At 34.4% G+C, this 20,401-nt stretch overlaps 1 protein-coding gene across 2 annotated transcripts in view; it reads left to right on the top strand.

Annotated features, from left to right (window-relative positions):
- Positions 1-20,401, top strand: part of LOC110022382 (ribonuclease J) — a 68,414-nt gene that overhangs the window by 22,281 nt on the left and 25,732 nt on the right. The window contains exons 4-9 of one of the 2 annotated variants that reach the window (XM_020721286.1): positions 4,769-4,892; positions 15,248-15,304; positions 15,420-15,611; positions 15,687-15,764; positions 17,149-17,331; positions 17,420-17,500. In XM_020721286.1, coding sequence (XP_020576945.1) covers positions 4,769-4,892; positions 15,248-15,304; positions 15,420-15,611; positions 15,687-15,764; positions 17,149-17,331; positions 17,420-17,500 — 715 coding nt within the window. Of the gene's footprint in view, positions 1-4,768; positions 4,893-15,247; positions 15,305-15,419; positions 15,612-15,686; positions 15,765-17,148; positions 17,332-17,419; positions 17,501-20,401 lie in introns of those variants that run through there. The other variant, XM_020721289.1, reaches the window with a different exon arrangement.

The following is a 20,401-nucleotide window of genomic DNA, read 5'->3' as shown; positions in this document are numbered from 1 at the left end:
TTCACAAAGGTCCTTGATGGAGCAAGAGTCATTTATATTTATAACAAACTAGGCATAATCATTATCCATGCTCCAGCTTGAGGAGGAGTGTTATGAAAAATAATAAATATAAAACTTGTATTTTAGGTAGTTTGTGTATTAGGAAGTTTATATATCAGGTAACTAAATTAGAGGAGATTTAATTTCAGATCTTTTCAATATTAGGTATATTCTTACATTATAGAGAGAGGAGCGTATATAAATATGTGACATATGATTTCAATTAGTGATAAGAAAGTATGAACTGTAGGAACTCATTTCCTTTACAGTTTTCAAATGTTAATATGAATGAGCAAAAATTGGTTTTGGTTTCTTATGTCAGTTTTTGAAAAACTGGTATGCTTGTGTTTTGTTAACTCACAAACATCACTATAAATTTTTTTGATTTTGATTTATTTGAATAATAAGCAAAACTTATTTTTGAAATACCTAAGGATTGATGCTGAAACATGAGTGTTGAAATAATATATTTTTCCTATTGGATGATTTAGATTTTAAGGTTTCAGAAGAGGAAAGATAAATAGAATATGTTCTATGGAGTTTTTTTGATCAGCGGATTCTTCGAGGTGATAGAGACCATCTGTTTTTTTGTTATTCCAGTCGTTCTCCTTGTGCTGTTTTCCTAGCACACTCAATGCGAAGGATAATATGCAACACTGAAGTTTGAATTTGTAGTTAGTTTCAATTGATTATAATTTGTTAAATAATTTAGGAACAAGGAGAACATTTTGAACAGTGAACGGTTTGTTTATAAGAATGTCTTTGGCTAACAATGATTGCAAGTGTCTTCTAGCAATAGTTTTTTTAATTAGTAGATCAAGTGAATTTGTGTGAGGAGTTGGTTGTATGGTTGTAGTTCTGGAATCAATAATCTAAAGTGCTGAGATTGGGTATCTTTTAGACTTTAAATGCATGAGAAGATGAGGTAGTAAATGAGAATGAAAGAGAGTGAGTACATGCCATAAGTCTTTTCTAGTGATACTAGCTAGCTTTTTAACTTTTCTGTTTCTCCTTTCTGGAATTTTATGGGTGATTGTTTGTTGTTACCTTTTTCCATACGTGTTATATATGCGTGTCTCTATTTTTTTTACTTATTCTCCTTATGATTAATTTGTATTGGTGGATTGCCATGAAAAGTTTTCACTATCTTTCCTTTGTATGCGAGTTTTTTTTTCTATATATGTACTATAAAGAACCTTTATTAATCTTTTTTGTTGGATTTGGTTGATCTTTTCTAGTGAGAGGAGTGTTTTGAATCATAGTGTTTAATGTTGATAACCTTTGGGACTAAGTAATCTCTATTACTTTATTCTTTTCTTCTATTTAAATGATAGCAATAACATTATTTTGTGAAGGTAAATCCTTCTTTGCTAGAATTTGTACTCTTATAGCATTAAATTAAAATTTAATTCTGCAACAAAATTATAAATCCATTTTTTTTAATAATCTTTGAAGGTGAGCTATAATTCCGTCTTATTCCATTTATTTGCATTGATATTTGTTCTTGCTAAAAGCCTTGTCACAGGTTATAATTTTCTGTGATGGATTGCTCTTCTTGTTTGATAGATAAGATCTTAGTCTAGATTTTATAGATTTGAACTACAACGCGGTCTTTAGAGTATAGGTAATTTTTCTTTTCCATATTTCTTCGGCCGAATGAAGGAACATACAATTGTCACTTATCTCGGGAACCAAGGAGTTCCATAATTAGGATATCAATTCCATAGAATCTTGTTCTTCTCAAGCTTTGGATTTCCTTGCTCACATTTAGTACTAATTTAAGCCTAAGTTTTATAAAAGATGGTGTGAGAACCAAATACATCCACTTAAAGTAATTATTTATTTTCAATGAATTTGTTGAATTGATGTTTTGCAATTCTCTCATTGGGTTTGAGTTCCCTGTCCCAGTTTTAAATGCACCTAACACTAACGGAATATGCATACTGTCGTGATAAATGGGAATGAAATGTTTCGCTGTAACTGGTTGCAAAAAGAATGAAAAATAGAATTAAGACCAGCAATGATTCTATGATTATTGTAAACCTAGCTAGAAGGGAATTGCAGCAATGAATGCTGTACGATTTCGGCAATGCATTGGTGTAGGTTGCAACTTATAGAATAACAAGGAAAAAAATGTTTAAAGCAGCATAATTACAAGGATCGGAGACAATTGGATGTGTATTTCATTTCATCTTTTATGCTAAATTTATATAGGTCAAGGCGAACCTCTAGTAAAAATATATGAAATAGAAGGAATTAAAATTAACTACAGAATAATAACAATTAATATAGCACATGGATGGGTGAGGTGGCAAACAAGGTACGGAACTTGGTTTGAAGTATGAAAGAGAGCTGGCGGCTTGTTAGGGTGGACTGCTGGAAGCAGTGTTGCTGGACGTACAGCTAGGAGGCTTCCATAGGTGTGAGCCAGGACACAAATCATGAATTATAGTTGAATAAGTCATGGGTTTGCTTAGGCGTTTCCACAAATTTATATTATAAAACGTGGAATGCTTTTATAATGGATTTAGTAGTATGTATAAGTCAACGCACATTAATTTAGTATACATAAATAGAATGCCTTTCATTGACTGTAGGAATGTAATCTTTAATCTTATAATAATTATGTTGAAATTACTTGGAATCATAATTGACTTATTTCCATTTGATTTGCATCTTTTTGTTATTATGTTACAACATTTTTTTAAGCTCTAATACAAAATTTGTATGAGACGCCTTTAGGTCTCTTTTTAATGTCGTTTTAATGTGAATTGCAGAAAACCATGTAACAAATTAGTATATTAATTAAAGCAAATATCGGTTTCCACTCATGGAAATCAGAAATATATTAAGAAATAATATTGGTGATAATTTGTTTTGAGCTTTCTGGTTCTGGAGGTTGGATTGAAAATCCCATAAAAAACTAGTCTTTTGTTGACATATCCTTTGAAAAGGTCTACTGAAATCTGGTTGAAAGTTTTCATTAGGGTTCACAGTGCACTTTGGCCTTTTATTTAAAGTTAACGTCTTAGATTAATTATCAAAAGAGCAACACAATGACTTGAATTTCACGCAATTGGTATAATCAAAATTGCAACAAAACTAATTATACATAATCTCTATAGCATATCAATAATGAAAAATTGTTGGAGGATTTGAAGAAAGAAAAAAAAAGGAATTAGGGAAAGGATTCGCTATAATAGTTGGCCTCGTGTTTGCATTAGGAATTTAAGTCCTTCAAACTCCTCACGCTATCAAGAAATTGATTCCGGAAAAAAAGGGTTCAAGCATCCTGCATTGATTCCCTGAAAAAAGGGCTCAAGCATCCTGTTAAAAATTTTAGCTGTCAGCTAATAAATTTTTTACATACCTTGGACCCAAATTTTATTTCAAAACTTAAAAAAATCTCGCATTAAATTAGGGCATAACAAAACTATAGTCAAAGAAGGCAAACCACTTACTATCACTTACAGAAGCCATCACGACTTCCATTACTGTTTTGCAAACAGAGCCACAAATATAGAAACAATGGATTAGCTGTTGAAATCGAGTCATCATAGACGAGGTGATCGACAAGTAGAAAACAACAAAGTAATGGTTTCCCAAATTCCGGATAGCAGGCATGTAGCAGATATCGACGTGATACATCTGTCCGGAATGATAGCAGCAAGATGGAAAGGTATGGGTGCAGATTCTGGAAGTTGGCAGCAAGTGGGGAGGCGGTAGGGCACGGGTTCCGGAGGCGTCAGTGCGTGGAATGGGGAGGACCGGTTGGAATAGTCCGGAGAACAGCAGGCTTGTTGCTTTTTGATGGACAGAGCCCCGCGGAGAATGGCTGTGTGAGGCGGCAGCAGCGAGGGGGGATGCGGCGGCAGTGATGGGGATTCGGAGGACTGCAGGACAGCAAAGGAGGGATGTCCGGGTTGGCGGCAGCGAGGATAGGTGGCTGGAAGTTGGAAAGTTACTGAAAAACAACCATGAGCGACTGTTCTAGGCGGCTGCAACAAAACAAAGATGTGTGGCAGCAAAGTTGAAGGGATGGAGAGGAGTTGGGGATGGATAATCACCATCTCGGGAGTGAGATACTCCCGGAGCACCACTCAACCCTTAAATACAACTCTATAAGAGAGAAATAGAGACTCCGGTGGCTGTCCCTGAACAAAGAACATGAGAATACTACCTAAACAGAAGGAACTCACACACGCACTCCCGCGTGTGGTCCAGATGGGGAACTCCCGCATGCAAAACACGATATTGCGTCTGTCCCCGCATCAACATGGGAATAAAATCAAACATAAAATTTACATTTCTACTCTGCTCTTCTAATTGTAAGAATTCTTATGTTATTCTACAAACCTAATTAAAAGATTGATAGCAACTTCTTTTAACTATTAAGCCTAAGTATGATTGGGGTTTTATTTCTTTAATTGATAAAACAGTCATTTATTAATGGCTATTTTAAATTTACGTTCTTAATTGATATTTGATAAGCTTCATAGTAAATTTTTCTTCGTCTTCTCATGATAGAGGAGTCAATTGTCTGAAACTTCCTTTTATTACTTATGCAGTTGGTCGAGATTCCATTTTGGGGTAGTTTCTTTTTTTATCTTCAGTTTGATGCATCATGTTTATTTACTTTTTCCTTTAATGATTGAATTTTTTTGAATTTATCTCTATGCTTTACCTCTATTCTACCTCCTTTGATTGGCTACCCTTATGTGCGTGACAGTTATGATGAGTTAGGTGTCCAGAAAATCATACCTGATACTGCATTCATTAAAAGATGGAGCTCTAAAATTGAAGCAGTTGTTATAACTCATGGGCATGAGGATCACATTGGTGCGTTGCCTTGGGTAAATCTTTTCCTCATGCTTGCAGCTACTCTGCGTGAAGATTGAATAATTTAATGCTTATTATAAACTATAATCTACAGTATAGAATGATTAACTCTCTTGATTTCATGTTTGCCTATTTGCTTTGTATATTGAGTAGACTTGTATGTTCCGTGGGATTGCTTCTTCTTACTGGACAAACTCTTCTTGGCTAAGATTTTAGAGTTTATAAATAATAATGATCTTCTTGTTCTTTGTTTAATTGGCTAATATCGAATAAATTTTGCTCCATTTGCAATCCATATCAATATTTGTTGTGGATTCCCACTTGTTGTCATGTTTGCTGATTTGTTTTTTAATATTGAGAAGACTTGTTTCTTCTGTGGAATTGCATTTTCTTACTTGATGAACTCTTCTTGTTTGGGATTTTTAGAGATTAGTTAATAACAATGATGCTCGTACTTTTAGTTTCTTTACCAAGCATCAAATAAATTGTACTCTTCTGTGCTATATTAATTTTGGTGTGTATTTGTTAATACATTTGTGTATTTGTCCAGATTGCATGCTTTGTAATAAAATAATATAAAATATTTGAAATCTATAAAATTTCAAGAAAACTGTCAAGCTAATTGATAGTTTGGTTGTCTTAAACTGAGTTCCTGGCTATCTGGTATTTTATTTAGGGGGATTTACAACCTAACACTCAAAACTACTAATATTACCTATATCACACCCAAACCTCAATATTTACATTCTTAGCAACCAAAACATTCAAATAACAACAAAATCAACACGCATCATTAACCCCATTATCTCTCTAACTTGCCTGCCAGCTCTGGCTAGAAATATGGGAGTTTTGGTTTTCTTTGTACGCCCGGTCCCGTCATTGTTGGAGGAGGAGAAAGCTGGGAGTTTTAGAGGCCTTTGTACGCACTATGTAGTCACTCTCGAAGGAAAAGAAAAGTGGGAGTTTCAGAGTTCTTTGTCCGTGTGATTCAGTTGCCGGAGGAGAAGGTGGGAGTTTTGTAGATCTTTGTACGTGCGATCATCTCCCTGCCAAAGGAAGAGAAAGATAGGAGTTTCGGATGTCTGTGGATGTCGTGATCCCGCCGCTGACAAAGGAGGAGAAAGATAGAGTTTCAGACGCCTTTGTATGCCGCGATCGACTGCCGATCCCATTGCTTCCTCATCACAGCTGTCCCTTCTCATTTCGGTGAGATTGTATAACACTATTAATGATGTTAAGCGGGTGATAGGCGGTGCAAATATTGAAGTTTGAGTGTGAGATATGTAATATTAATAGTTTCATGTGTTATGTATGTAAATCCCACTTTTATTTAAGATTATGATTGGGCCTACGCGTTAAGTTGACTGTTCTAATTAGAAAAACTTACTCCAAGTTTTTTACTGCAGTTATACTACTAATACTGGAATTAACCAAAACCACAAAAGAAATGAAATATTATTATTGCCGAAATTCAAATAGGTTACAACTATGACTCATTGAATAGTAAAGAAATGACAACAAACATAAAAGACACATAAGGGCGACAACGAGGGCGATGAACGACAACTGGACAACAAGTGGGAGGGCTTGTCGGAGCTGGCGGCAATAACTGGTGTGCTTGAGTGGATTCCGACGGCAGTTGGTCTGGAGGGAATTACGGTGCAGTGAAGGGTGGCTGGACAGCAGCCTATAGCCGGTTGGCAGCAGGGGATGTGAGGAAGTGGCCTACGACAGCAAGTGGAAGGGATTGGCTGTGAGGGAGGAGGCTTTGATAGCAAGCGTGGGAGGGATGAGATGTTACGATAGCAGGTGGTAGGGTAGAGTGGATTAAGGCAGCAGGTAAGGGAAAGGATATGGTGGCAGTTGGTAGAGGAAATGATAGGGGGGCAGCAGGTTGGGGAAGGATATGTGAGGTTGGCGGCAGTAAGTCTAGGAAGAGGAAGGTGGGCATGTGGAAGAGCCATGAGCAGATGAGGGGAGATAAGGAAGGATAACTATTCTCGAAGGAAGGATAACTATTCTCGTGGGAGCGAGTTGCTGTCGGAGTTCCCCTCGAACTTTTGGAGATGATCACCACCTCGGGCTAGTTACAGCCTGAGCACCTCCTCACCGTCAGATACAACCCTAGAAGTGAAAGCAGCTGCCGACGGCAAGCTGGAGAGAAGTCTCAAACACAATAATCTGAACCCTAAACAAACAAAACCACACATATATAATAGCTAATAGATAAAGTAGGAAGGGGAGGCTCCCTTTTTGGGCGACAATTAGAAGAGGAAGGGTAGAAGGGCAGCAAATAGACGCAGGGAGGGGGAGGCGCGGTATCTCCCGCTCCCTGAAGGTCGATCGGTCTAATAGGGGGTTGGACCGGGATCTATCCTGGCCGGTTTACCTGGCCATCCAGCAAGCCGGTTCAGCCCGCCTCCAAAGTCCCATGTCCAATCTCCAAAGCCACGCATCAGCTACATTTGCATGGTTTCTCCTCTTTAGTTTAATAGTTTCTACTTATGTGGATTTTCTTTGCTATATTGGGTTTTGTTCATAAATTTTCACAAATCTAGATTTCATCTTACTTGAGCCTTTGATGTCTGGTCAAATTCATCTGATACTGCTATTATGTAGATCAGGTACACCATTCAGATCTATATTTATGTACTTAGTGAAATAAAAAAGAAGAATCCACTTGTATGAAGCCATTTAAATGAAGAAGGCTTCAATTTGCAATGAAGCACAACAAATTTGTGAATAACTTTTTCTGCTGGATATTTAGTTGCATTAATGAGGTTAGAGAGAGAGAGAGGTTTTAATATGCATCATTCTTTTGCCTCTTTATTAGTTTTGGCTTATCGTCCATTGTAGAGGTGTCAATAAATGACACAATACAACACCTGACATTGCTCATCTTGAAAAACTTTTGCTCAGGTTTGGATCTAAAGTGTCGAGTTGCTTACTATTTAGTTCAGGTTTAGGTTGGTCTTAAAGATCCAAAATCACTAAAAAATAGCACATTTAATTTTTGGATCTAAAATGCAATCTCTTTAATTTTTGGATCTAAAACACAACCCATTTAATTTTTGTCTCAATGGGTTGTGTTGTCATAAAAATTATATGAACCATATAATAAATGGTCTAGACGTGTTTGGTTTGAGTCAATTAAGTTTATATCTTGTTGGATTCAAGTCAGACGTTTTGACTTGTACAATAAATGGGTCATAGGTCTAGTTTAATTTAGGTCATACTCAACCCAACCCCTACTCCAAATTGATTCCCCTAGTTTGAAAGTGCTGTTGATTGCTCCATTTTATGGCCTTAAAATGTAACCGACATCAATATCCACAATTGTGCTCATGATTTAATGAGTTTGGGGGCGCTAAGGGGCCATCGTTATGGTGAAACAACATAAAGCAGCATCATAGATGTAGCGCAAGCTATCGTATTTGGGACAAGCAGGTCATGTTGGGCTCAGATTTTTTATGGGCCCCTAGCATGCCTGCAAAGGTACTCATTCAATCTTGGAAGATATTCATGTGTTGTGAAAAATTTAAACAATGTTTCCACATTACCTCCATGGAGCTTAATGAAAGATGTGGATCATTTCCACAACGTTGAGAAATGCATGTATGGTGTGATGCACTGGCCTTCACAACAACAATTTTGTAAACTTATGGGGAACGAAACTCTGACTTTGATCAAGTTGCAGGTGATTCTACTCTACCTTGTCCACTTAAAATTATCAATTTTTCTTTGGACATAAAATATTCCTTGAGTATTTTGATTCTTGAAAGCAATTGAACATGTGAAAGTTCAACTGAAGATTTTTGAAACCTCTGATTGGGATCATTTATCATAAAAATTATGTCAAAGTTTGAAGTTGCCTTTTATACTGAAATATTTGATTTACTTATAAAATATAGGCAAATTAAACTTTACCTTCATTTAATAGATACCGTGGATATAAGTCGCTTAAAAAACAGATGTCACCTGGTAGAGCAACGAGAGGGTGGATACCTTTGTAGGATAAGAGGACACAATTCCGATTTCTGAAGTAGTTACTTTATTTTAGATCCCAATGGCCAAATGTGGTTCATTGACTTGCACGGTGCGTCCCAAGACTTCGCAACCCAACTTCTTGTTTTGTCTAGATGTTTGTTGCATTTTTACAGTCCTTCAAGACTATTTGGCTAAGGTTCACTAAACCAAACACTTTTGGCCTTCTTTGTTTTTAGGATTAGGGTTTAAGTTCCATCTTGGCTTTCCTTAATTGTAAGGTTGTATGCCTCATTTATGGGCTTCTCTAGGCTCAAAGTTGTAGATCTTCTTTTGGGTTACTTTGCCTCAACAGTCACAGGTCAACATTCGGGCTTGCTTTGTCCTCAAGCTCATAAGTTTGGTTGTGGCCCCTCAATTTTAGCTATGGAATAACTATAATAACTAGGTTTGAGAAATTAGATAAAAATTTTGACGACCTAGAATATATCCGAAATTTCGGATCCCTCATATTTCAATCAAAATAATTTAATAAAATTATACACTAAAAATCGATCAATTTAATTAATAATACTATATATAAATTTTGAATGAATTGAAAGTTATAAAAATTAGAAGTTATAAGTTTAATTAAACCTCATCAATCTTATATTATTGTTTCCAACCGCCTCTCCTGTCATTATATTCATTGGTTTGGTCAAAGAGGGGTTTCAGAGCATTCGATTTTCCTCTTCTCCTCTCGATTTGCTCGCACGTCCTCCATCCCTGTTCGATCGAATGATCCTGCGATCCTTTACTGTAGCTAGGGGCGAGCGGCCACTTGGTAAGCCTCAGAGTTTTGATTCTTATTTTTCCTCTCCTAATTTATTCTTCCAATGAGAGTAGCGCTCGACTACTCTAGTCGTGCCAACCAAGAGGCCTCCACAGAGCCGCAAACGATATTTTAGGGCTCCGGGGTGAAATCGATGAGTACAAAATCCTATTTTGTGCTATTAGAGACATGCATTTCCTTCTTCTTGCTTTCATTTTAAGTTTTGCCCCATTTTTTTGTGTATTGTTTGTTTCCGAAAGTCGCAAGAGGTGCTGATTTTATGTCGGGATTGTCGTTAGCGGAGTGCATGTTTCAATAGGGGTTTTAAAACAAAATTAGTAAAGTTGAATGAAAGATTGAGAAGATAGGAAGAAGAAAGAAAATTTTTTACAGCTTTGGAGATGTTGACTTGTGTTGAGAAGCCTATTTGAGGTAAGAATGTTACTTTTGGGTTAAATTATTTTATAAACCAAAAATTTATAAAATCCTAATATATTTACAGATTTCTGGCTGTTTACCTGAGGTGACAATTCGGGGCAAGCGTGTAGGAGATCGACGTAGGATGGCTCCGTAAATCCATGTAAATAATTCTATGCTAAATTAAGATGAATAATTTGATTGCGGAAATTGGTTGAATCTTAAAGTTCAATTTTGTTCTTTAGATTATATAAATCAGTAGAAAGGTTATCCAACGATCAACTAATTGTTCTCGTGATAATTGAGGTGAATAATTATATTTCTAAATTTTAATCTTTTTTATTTGAAAATGTATTTTGATTACTTGTATGCTACAGTTCAGTGAGATTTATATTACAATAGATTCTTCATATTGGTAGATATGAAATATATGCTTAAAAGATATCTGTGTGAGATATGATATGTATTATAGATTTGATGTATTAGATAGAAATAGTAGGATTGATACACATGATAATCACAATAAAAAATGATATGCATGACATGGGTAAGAGATATGCATGAGATATATATATGAATGCTATGGAGATGCAACAGAGTAAGAGTAAGTATGCATGTTTGTAGATTAAATAAAAATGCTCAGAATAATGTATGTATGAAGAATGAAATAACTTATATATGAATGCTTATATATGCATGGTCAGAGAAGTTCAACCCCTAACGGTACAGGCAGAGGATGCCAGTGTACTTGCACTCGTAGAGTTTATCTACCACCCCATACGATTGTGATAGTTAGTTCATTAATCGTTGTGCCGACGGGTTAATATCGGTCAGGGGCGAGTAGACCGAAGCTTACCTCCCTAAACAATTGTAATGTTTACATTACTAACCGCTGTGCCGACAAAGTAATATTGGCCTGGGTTAGGTGAGGGTTTTTCCACTTTAGACAATTGTGATATGTAGATTGCCAACCGTTGTGTCGTTGAGACAATATCTACCAAGGGTGTGTTAGATTTGTTGACGGTTATCCTCACAAAGACAAATGTGTATGTAAAGTATAAAGTGAAATTAAAGTTAAAGTATATGTATGTTTATAGAAGATTGAATATTTTTCTTTAGAAAAAGTCATTGATAGATGCATTAACATATATCAGATTGGTCATAAAAATATGAAAAATTAATATATTATAAGATTTGTTATAGAACTGCATGCATACTGAATTCTTTTCTTTAGATTACTGTAGTTTAGAAGTGTAATTACTTCTAAGTTATCTTTAGATAACTCACTATGTTGCTTTAATTTTATTTTTAAGTTTTAAACATTTGAACATGATGAATAGAAGAGGAAAAAATGTGTATAGAAGACGAGAACAACAAACGGAATGTACAAATTTCTACTTGTTAATTTTAATTGCTTTCTTTGGTGGCCCTTTCGTATATTATTTGAATATTAAATTGTTAGCAATTGCCAATTATAGGCTTAGAATAACAGAGAATTGATTTCCATCATTCGACCGTCCATTCTCATCTTGGTTGGGCGAGCAAGCATAGGGAGGTGAGTTGGGCGAGCAAGCATAGAGAGATTGCAAGAGGGAGCTCAAACGAGTGAGAGAGATACCCGAATCGAGCGTAGGGCAAGGGTAGGTGAGCGCCATACAGGCTTGAGTGTCGCGAGCTGTGTGAGGGATGATAATGGAGGAAGAGACCAGGTGAAGCATGTGTGAGGGCAAGTGACTAGGATTCAAACGTAAGCGATGGATTTGCCTGTGGACTTGATGGCTAGAGCTTTATATTCTTATCCTCCCTTCAAGATCTAGGTAAGTTTTATTTATGTTTTCTTTGGTAATTATATAAACCCTTATATCCTAATATAAATTTTATTAGGATTTTGTGAAGGATTTAAAAATTAATGAAGATAGTTTAATGTGTGTAGATGTGGATGAGTAAGTCAAAAAATGAGGAGGAAAGGAGAAGCAATAAACAAGCACTCAAGTTTCTAATAAGTTTTGACGATGAGTTTTAAGTGAAGCATTTATGCAATAAATTAGGGAAGCATTTTCTTTCTTTCTTTTTAATTTTGAAATACAATAAAGTTAACATGTTGTTTTATTTTAGTATACTAGATTTTTAATTTGTATTAAAAGATTCATTTTATTAAAACATTTTTTATAATTTTTGAATAAAATTAAAAGATAATAATCTAATTATAATTATTTTTATTTTTAATTTAAATATAACATTACATTATACGTAAACTTGAAATTAAAAAATAGGGATTTATTGATGATATTAAATTAGTTTGCAGTATTTCTGTAAATAAAAATAGAAAGTAATTGAATAAGATTTACATATTCGACTGAATGAAAAAACTAAGTAAATAATCAGGACAATTAGTAATAAAGGTACATATAATATATAGAATTGTAATGACTATAACTATGGCATGAAAGTGACAACAGAAATAAAGTAAATAGGATTTATATTAAATACCAAGGACAGAGTAAAGGAAATTTAATGCAAGTTATGTATTTTTGATAAATTTTGTACGATTAATATTCTAATAAAAATAATATGCTAATTCTATTTGAAATATTAGAATTGTTAATAATTGTTAATTGAATAATTTCATTAAAATCTATTAACATGAATATTTTAATTGTTATTATAGGCTTAAAATTAAAGGAAATAAATGCTAAGGTGCAAGAAGACAAAAACAAGTTATATATTGAGGTGGATACTCATTTTGTAGCTATAACAATATTTTTAGTCCTAAATATAGTGAATTAGATAATATTGTTATTCATTTAGATATATTAATATTGTAATTTTAATATTTATTTATCTGTTTTTTTTTAATATTGAAATAAATATCGCATATATCTCTTAATATGTTTGATTTTGTATCATATACACTAGCTGTTATAAAAATTATATTATATGATATGAAAATGTGAATGAAATGCTATTGATGAATTTTACCCTCTTATTATACTAGTTGGAGACATTAAATTATTGCGCACATAAAATAAAAAAAATAGTGATATTGAAGTATCTTAAATAATTCACTTTACATGGTGTTTTTGTGATGGATGTAATATGTAAAATGATATTGAGAAGAAATGATATTGTTATTACTTTAAAATAAAACATTTTAAAATCTTCTACTTATTTATTTTTAAATAAATAATTTACTAAATGATTCTTAAACTGGTAGATTAAATTTAAAAAACATGCATATTGTATTCGTAATTTATAAAGTATTATGTATGTATTGAGTTGTTGATAACTTACAATAATTTTAAATAATATATTAGGGAAATAACATCGTCTTAAAAATGAGTGAAAGAAGAGATTGTTTGTCATATATGTAAGGGTACACATATTATGTTAGTCATATACATGGTGGCAGCGTAGTACACAGAACACTTTAATTTTGATTTAATTGTACTTCTTTTTTTAGTGGATCGTTCTATTTATTGGAAGTTACTAATATAGGAATTAAGTTGAATTGTTATTTTCAGTTAGTTAATGTTAGTAACTGAAATTTGAAATTTTCATTAGACTGTGCTTTTGTTTTGGTAACTTTAAGCTCCCTGGTTGGATTGTGACAAAATCTATGGGCATTCCTTTGGATTTAGACCTAGGCTAGTGTATGTCTTTGGTTTAGGCCCTTAAATGCTTTAAGCATCTATTTTTCTCCTGCCTGGCTAACATTTCTGAGTTCCTATGTTGATCTGTGCCAGCTTATGCCATAAATTCTAGTCTCCACTTTTGGGCTAGCATACTCCATAAGCTCTTGTCCTCAACTATTTAGTTGGGATGAATGTGACCTTTACTGAAGTTGATCCTACTTTAACCCATGCTGAAAGTTTTTCTTTGAAGTAAACCAAATTTAAACTTGAAGCTCCCGCTAACCCAAGTCTCGCTTTTAGAGGCAACCCATTGATACGATATGACATTGTGTAATCATCTTAGGATGAAAGGGTCAAACTTTCTGGATGTGTAGGCTGTCAAATTTTTGGAATAGATTGCAACAATACATGGATGTTTGCATCTATCCATTCTTTTTTGTGTCTTGGGGTGTTCTTCTTTCAAAGTGGGCTCAAATTTGCTCTTGTGGAGAGCTGGATTCACGATTCCCTGCATTAGAGTCATGTTGTGCGCTTCTAAGCCGATCTTAATATGACTCAATTAAACCAAGCCTGTGAACCTTTAGTGATAATATCTGAGTAATTTTGAACCATTGCTATTCATAGTTATACCTTCAAGTCTTCTTGATCCCAGATTTTGAAGTTAGATCATGTTTCATTTTTGTTTTGCCTTATTTGTGTAACTTCCTAAGAGGTCACCCATCCTAAAAGTGCTCTCATGTAAGCATGCTTAACTTTGGAGTTTCTAATGAAATTCCATCGTTACACCAAAATTCACCTCGATATTTAAGAGTTCAACTTCATTCTACTTAAGGGGTTCCACAATCTCCCCCACTTAAGTAGTTGACGTCCTCGTCAGTTCTTTATACCCAAAATTATCCAATAGGCAAACAAGACTCTAGATTTGGCCCCTACAAATTCAAGAGGTGGTTCTCATCATGTTGCACTTTGTCTTATCCAGGGTTCAAGAGGTGGCTCCCATGGCGTATCACTTTGCTCTTTATGACACGTACTTCCCATCTTCCGGTGGTGTTATGCCCGGATACCATTTGCGACAGCCCGAACTCTAACCCATCATGGTGTTATCCGCTTTGGCCTAGTGGTCCACAGTTTTGCCCATTGGTGTAACTTCTCTTGAGGTCACCCATCCTGGTGGCCTCACAGTGTTTAATGAAATTCCACTATTACACCAAAAGACGTCTCATTGTTTAAGAATTCAACTTCATTCTACTTGAGGGGTTTCATATGAAATCCCTTTGATACGTTAAATATTTGATTCATATTTATTTTGTTTTTGTTTTGTATACACTACATGTGATTCATGTCTTGCTTCTGGTTATTGTTCTGACTGTTTGCAAATTTTCGTGCCATTACTTGCAAAACTACTGCTATTAGTTATTATTACATGGTTCAAGTTTTGTTAATAGGTTAGTGTACTATTGTGTATTTGTGCGTAAGTAATTTTTTATCATTATGGTTTCTGCTTTCATTTTGGCTGCTGAATCAGGTTATTCCAGCTCTAGATTCCAATACTCCAGTTTATGCTTCGTCATTCACAATGGAGGTACTACCAATGAAGCTCCACACTACCTATGTGCAATGTACAGAACGTTATGGCTTTTTAATACTTTAATTTTGATTAATAAATGAAAACAAAAACCTTTTATGTTTTCCAACAGCTCATCAAGAAGCGTTTGAAGGAATTTGGAATTTTCATTCCATCCAGGCTTAAGGTTTTTAAATGTAGGGAGAAATTTCTGGCGGGACCATTTGAAGTGGAGCCACTCCGAGTAACTCATTCTATCCCAGATTGCTGTGGTTTAGTCCTCCGGTGCAAAGATGGTACAGTTTTTCATACCGGTGACTGGAAGGTAAAACTACAATATTAGCGGATCATCTATCAATAAAATATCATGTGGATGGGTAATTAGGGAAATCTATCACAGATTGATGAATCTCCTTTGGATGGGAAAGCTTTTGATCGTGAATCATTGGAGGAGCTTTCTAAAGAAGGAGTGACTTTAGTAAGTTTTAGCAATGTTGCATTCTTTACAGTTTTGCTTTTCTTTTCGATGTTAGAAAACTTCTTATGAACTCAATGACGCTTTGCTCTTGAATGTTGTTTCTACAGTACATGCATTGTATCTTCTGTTTGTAAAAATGAACTTCTTAATTATTTTTAGCTTGTTAGGGTTGCTAGGCAGTCTGAAGCTTTTGGTTGAAGGAAGGACTCGTTCTATCCAATGTCTGTGTGTTATGATGTGATCTATATGCTACTGTAAAATTCAACTTGTGGCACTGCAGGAAAAAGCTATTTTGCATGTTTTTTTAGTATTTCATTAAGATGCCATTGACCATTGAATTAAGATTGGCTTACAGTTCAACGCCTCATGTGAAACTTGTTAAGATGAACATTTATCAGTAAAGCCATTAATTTGGCTAAGGCCTGATGGTTATGATCACGATGAATGTTAATCCTGGATTTGTTTATGGCATAATCTTTATTTTTAAGCTGTGTTCGGTAAACTAGTATTGAAGGGGTAACCCTTATAGGATCACTTCAAATTACTTACTGATTTGATGGGCCATGAGTAAAAAATTGAGTTTAAATGATGCCCTTTGCCATCCTTCTTTGCTTCTTGACTGATATTTGCCGTTGCCGGTCTTTGAAACAATTTGGTGTTATTTTATTCCCTTGTGACGTGCAAACTTTAATGTTCTTTAACACCCCGAAGAATTTTCTTGTCTTGCCTTCAGAAAAACGAAAAGAAATTAAGATTTATGTCGGTATGCATCCTTATTTATGTTCAGTTGTGCACCAGAAAGTTTTTTATTGCAGGGCATCTCTTCTATAGTTTGATGAAATTGATTAGACATGCCCAGGATTTCATCAATCTCTGTAAGATAGTGTGGAAATGATGATCGAGAAGGTTACATCTTTGTACATGGAGATTATGATACCCAAAAATGGGCAAAGATAAGATTAAAATTGACTTGCAAATTTATATCCAATTTTTACATATTCTTAATATGATCGAGAGGAAATTTATAAAATTTTACATTTTGTATTGGTCAATTATATAACATTTCTTAATATGATCCGGAGGAAATTTATAAAATTTCACATTTTGTATTGGTCAATTATGTATATATGCTTACATCATGCAAATATTTTGTCTACTTGTATCTAGTGGTGTTTGTTATGATATATTTTTCTGATAACTAATGGCCATTTGTAGGCATCTTATTATAATCTGACTGACTGACTTCAATTCCTGTTGCTGCAATATCTTGAAGTTCTTATCAATCTTTCATTTTTATTAAGCTGAATTTTGCACCTTACTTTGTTATGCATTGTATGTTGAGAACCAAGTTAAAAAAATAAACTTCTTATTGTGAACTTTCCAGATGATGAGCGACTCAACTAATGTCCTTTCCCCTGGAAGAACTTTAAGTGAGGCTGTTGTTGCAGAATCGTTGTTAAGGCATATTTCATCTGTTAAAGGAAGAGTTATAACGACCCAGTTTGCATCTAATATTCATCGTATTGGTAGTGTGAAAGCTGCTGCTGATTTAACTGGTAGAAAATTGGTAAGTTTCTTTGCATGATTTGGTCTTGTAATTAGTTTTTTTTTTTACATTGACACATTCAATCACTTTGTGTTCATGCGTGCTACAGGTATTTGTGGGCATGTCCCTGAGGACTTACTTAGATGCTGCTTTCAGAGATGGAAAGGCTCCAATGGATCCTTCAACTTTAGTATGTTATGCATACTGTTATTATACTTTTGTACAAGTTCATAGTAAAAATTAACACAAAATATGAAAACTGTGTAAATTCTAGTTTCATTTTGAGGAAGTCGTTGCATGCATTATATAGAAATCCCTTTTATTCCCCTACTTTTCTTTGGAAATTCATTTGGTGTATGCTTTTCACTGATGATATCCTTCTTGTGGATAAGACTAGAGAAAGAGTTCAGAAAAACTTTAATTATGGAGGTTTGCATTGGAGTCTAAAGGTCTTTGTTTGAGTAGAACTAAAACTAAATAAATGCAATGTTGTCATGACTTGGCTTGATGAGCTTGGAATTACCAAGGCAAGAACTAACGGTCGGACGAAGGAAACCATATCTAACAGTTTTATTTCATCATAGGAGTTAAAATCCAAAACACAAAAGAGCTATTCAAGTTCATAAAACTTATATTTACAATAGATTGTTCATATTTAAACATTTACATTTTTGCATAAAATAAACTAAATTGCAATACTTATTAGCTTGCACTCCACAACATCTGTATCGTACTCCTTGGGGTTAGCAACTTATATTTTGTAAAAATGCGGTAACAGTAAAAGATGTGGATAAAAGAAAACAGTAAAAAATAATTTCATTTTCTTTCATTTATTTAAATTGCACTTTTCATAATTGGGAGTCATCGTCTAAACTTATACTTTATAAAAGTATGTTTAATCTTTTCCAACTCACCATAAAGGTAGACACTTTTTTTCTATTATATTTTCATTATCCTTTCCATTTTGTGCATGAGTACATTGCATTTCCCTGCTATTACCATCAATGGTTGACTCACATATGTATGTATATGTCATATTTTATTCATTTTTATCTTCCATTTAATATTAAAAAAAAAACTTGCATTTAACTTTTAAAAGGGAACTTGGACTTTTGCATTTTAGAAATAAAAGCTGTGAAACCGTCAAATCATGTGTAAATCAATGAAACTATTGTAAAATAAAAACACGTTATCCACCTCAATAGTGTCGTCTGCTATCCTTTTCTCAGGTCAGTCTAGTCCTTAGGTTAAACCTATAATAACAATTTAAATATAGTCAACTTCTTGTTCAATGCTAATCTTCTCTCCTATTGCTTCTAGATTTTTTATCATTATTATTATTATTTCTTTATAGCTATTTATTTATGTATAAAAATATATGTATTTGTATTAGCTAAATCTAAACATATATACATATATACATATATATGTAGGAATATTCAATTTCTTTTTATGTTTAAACTTCTAAAATTTTTTCGTTTTGCATACCTACTTAATATCAACTTATTATATAACTAAATTTTAAATTTAGGATCCTTAATTTTCTTTTTAACATTATTTTAAAAGGAAAGTATTAATTAATTTTCACAAATTTAACTTTGTACTTGAAGTTTTCCTCTCTTTTTTTTGCCTTAACTTTCTCACCATCACCTAAAATTGTAAGAATCAACATTAGGATTTTTCTGAAAATTAATTAATTTTTTTAGGAATTACATTTTATAACTTAATTTAAATCAATTACAATTGATAACTTAAATAAATTTAATATTTTACCTTTTTAAGATTTCTTTCTTCCGTAAGTCATTCGAACCAAACATATGGGCTTCGGTCCAGCACTTCACGCACACGAGATGGATCCCAATGAGCCTTCCTTCCTCTCCAAGCTCTTGATCGAGCTTTCTACAAGCTGCAGGAGCTCTCCTTTATCTTCTGTGGGCCGCACAACAAGTATAATCTTGTCTCCTTCCTCTGCAAGCCGCACGACAGCTAGGACAAGAATGCCTCCCCTTCTTTCTAGGCTTACTCAGGGAAGTCTTCGCACGGCTTAAGGATTGTTGACGGCAAAAGCGAACGGCTTAGGTGAGCCGCTCGAGCACTCCAAGTAGCCAAACGAGCTTCCTCTTCTTCTTCCTCCTTTCCTTTGCTGCTCATGGCGCTCGAACGAGGCACGCTCGAGCTTCTTTCATGCGAGGAATATGTCATAATTAAAGGTAACCTTCTCCTCCCATTTCTTTTTCTTCTCCCTCTACTGTTGCTTCTTCTTCTTCCTTGATTTCTTCTTTCTTCTTATTTTTCTTCCTCTTTCCTCTTGTTCTTCTTCTGGCTTTCTCTCTTCCTCTCTTTGGCTTCCCACCATCCCTCTCTCTCGCTGGGTTCGAATGAAAGGAGACGTGGAAATATCCTTATCTTAACACTCCCATGAGCAGTGTGATCTCGCTCTAACGACACCTGCATAGTAGGTGTCGTTGCCAACAAAGTTAACTTTTTTATTTATTACAAAATAAAATTTTAAGAGTAGCTCTAATGACAAAGTTGTAACTATGGTTGATCAAATCATTAAAAGATGTGAATGTTTTAGATGTCTCGGATCTATTGTTCAAAGTGATGGTGATATAGATCGGGATGTTATTAGTAGAATTCAAGTTGGTTGGTTGAAATGGAGGAATGCTTCAGGCATATTGTGTGATAGAAAAGTTCCGCTTAGAATGAAAGGAAAGTTCTATAAAATGGTGGTGAGACCTGCAATGCTCTATGGCGCATAATGTTGGCCTTTAAATGAGAAGCATAAAACAAAGTTAAGTGTTGTCGAGATAAGAATACTTAGATGGATGAGTGGTTGGACACTTAGAGACAAATTGCGAAATGAATATATCCATGATAGGGTTGGTGTAGCTCCAGTGGGGGACAAAATTAGAGAGAGTCGTCTTAGATGGTTTGGTCACATTAAACTTCGATTATTTGATGATCTGATTAGGAGAGTAGATGTTTTAGATTCGACTTATGTTAAAAAATTCAAAGGTAAACCTAGAAAGACTTTGGCATAATGTATAAAAATGATCTTAATTTATTTTAATTAAATGAAAATTTGACA

The sequence above is a fragment of the Phalaenopsis equestris genome, unplaced genomic scaffold (genome assembly GCF_001263595.1).
Source record: "Phalaenopsis equestris unplaced genomic scaffold, ASM126359v1 Scaffold000188, whole genome shotgun sequence".
NCBI classification, from domain to species: Eukaryota; Viridiplantae; Streptophyta; class Magnoliopsida; order Asparagales; family Orchidaceae; genus Phalaenopsis; species Phalaenopsis equestris.
The sequence above is the reverse complement of the archived record's forward strand: the minus strand, read 5'-3'. Positions and strand labels throughout refer to the sequence as shown.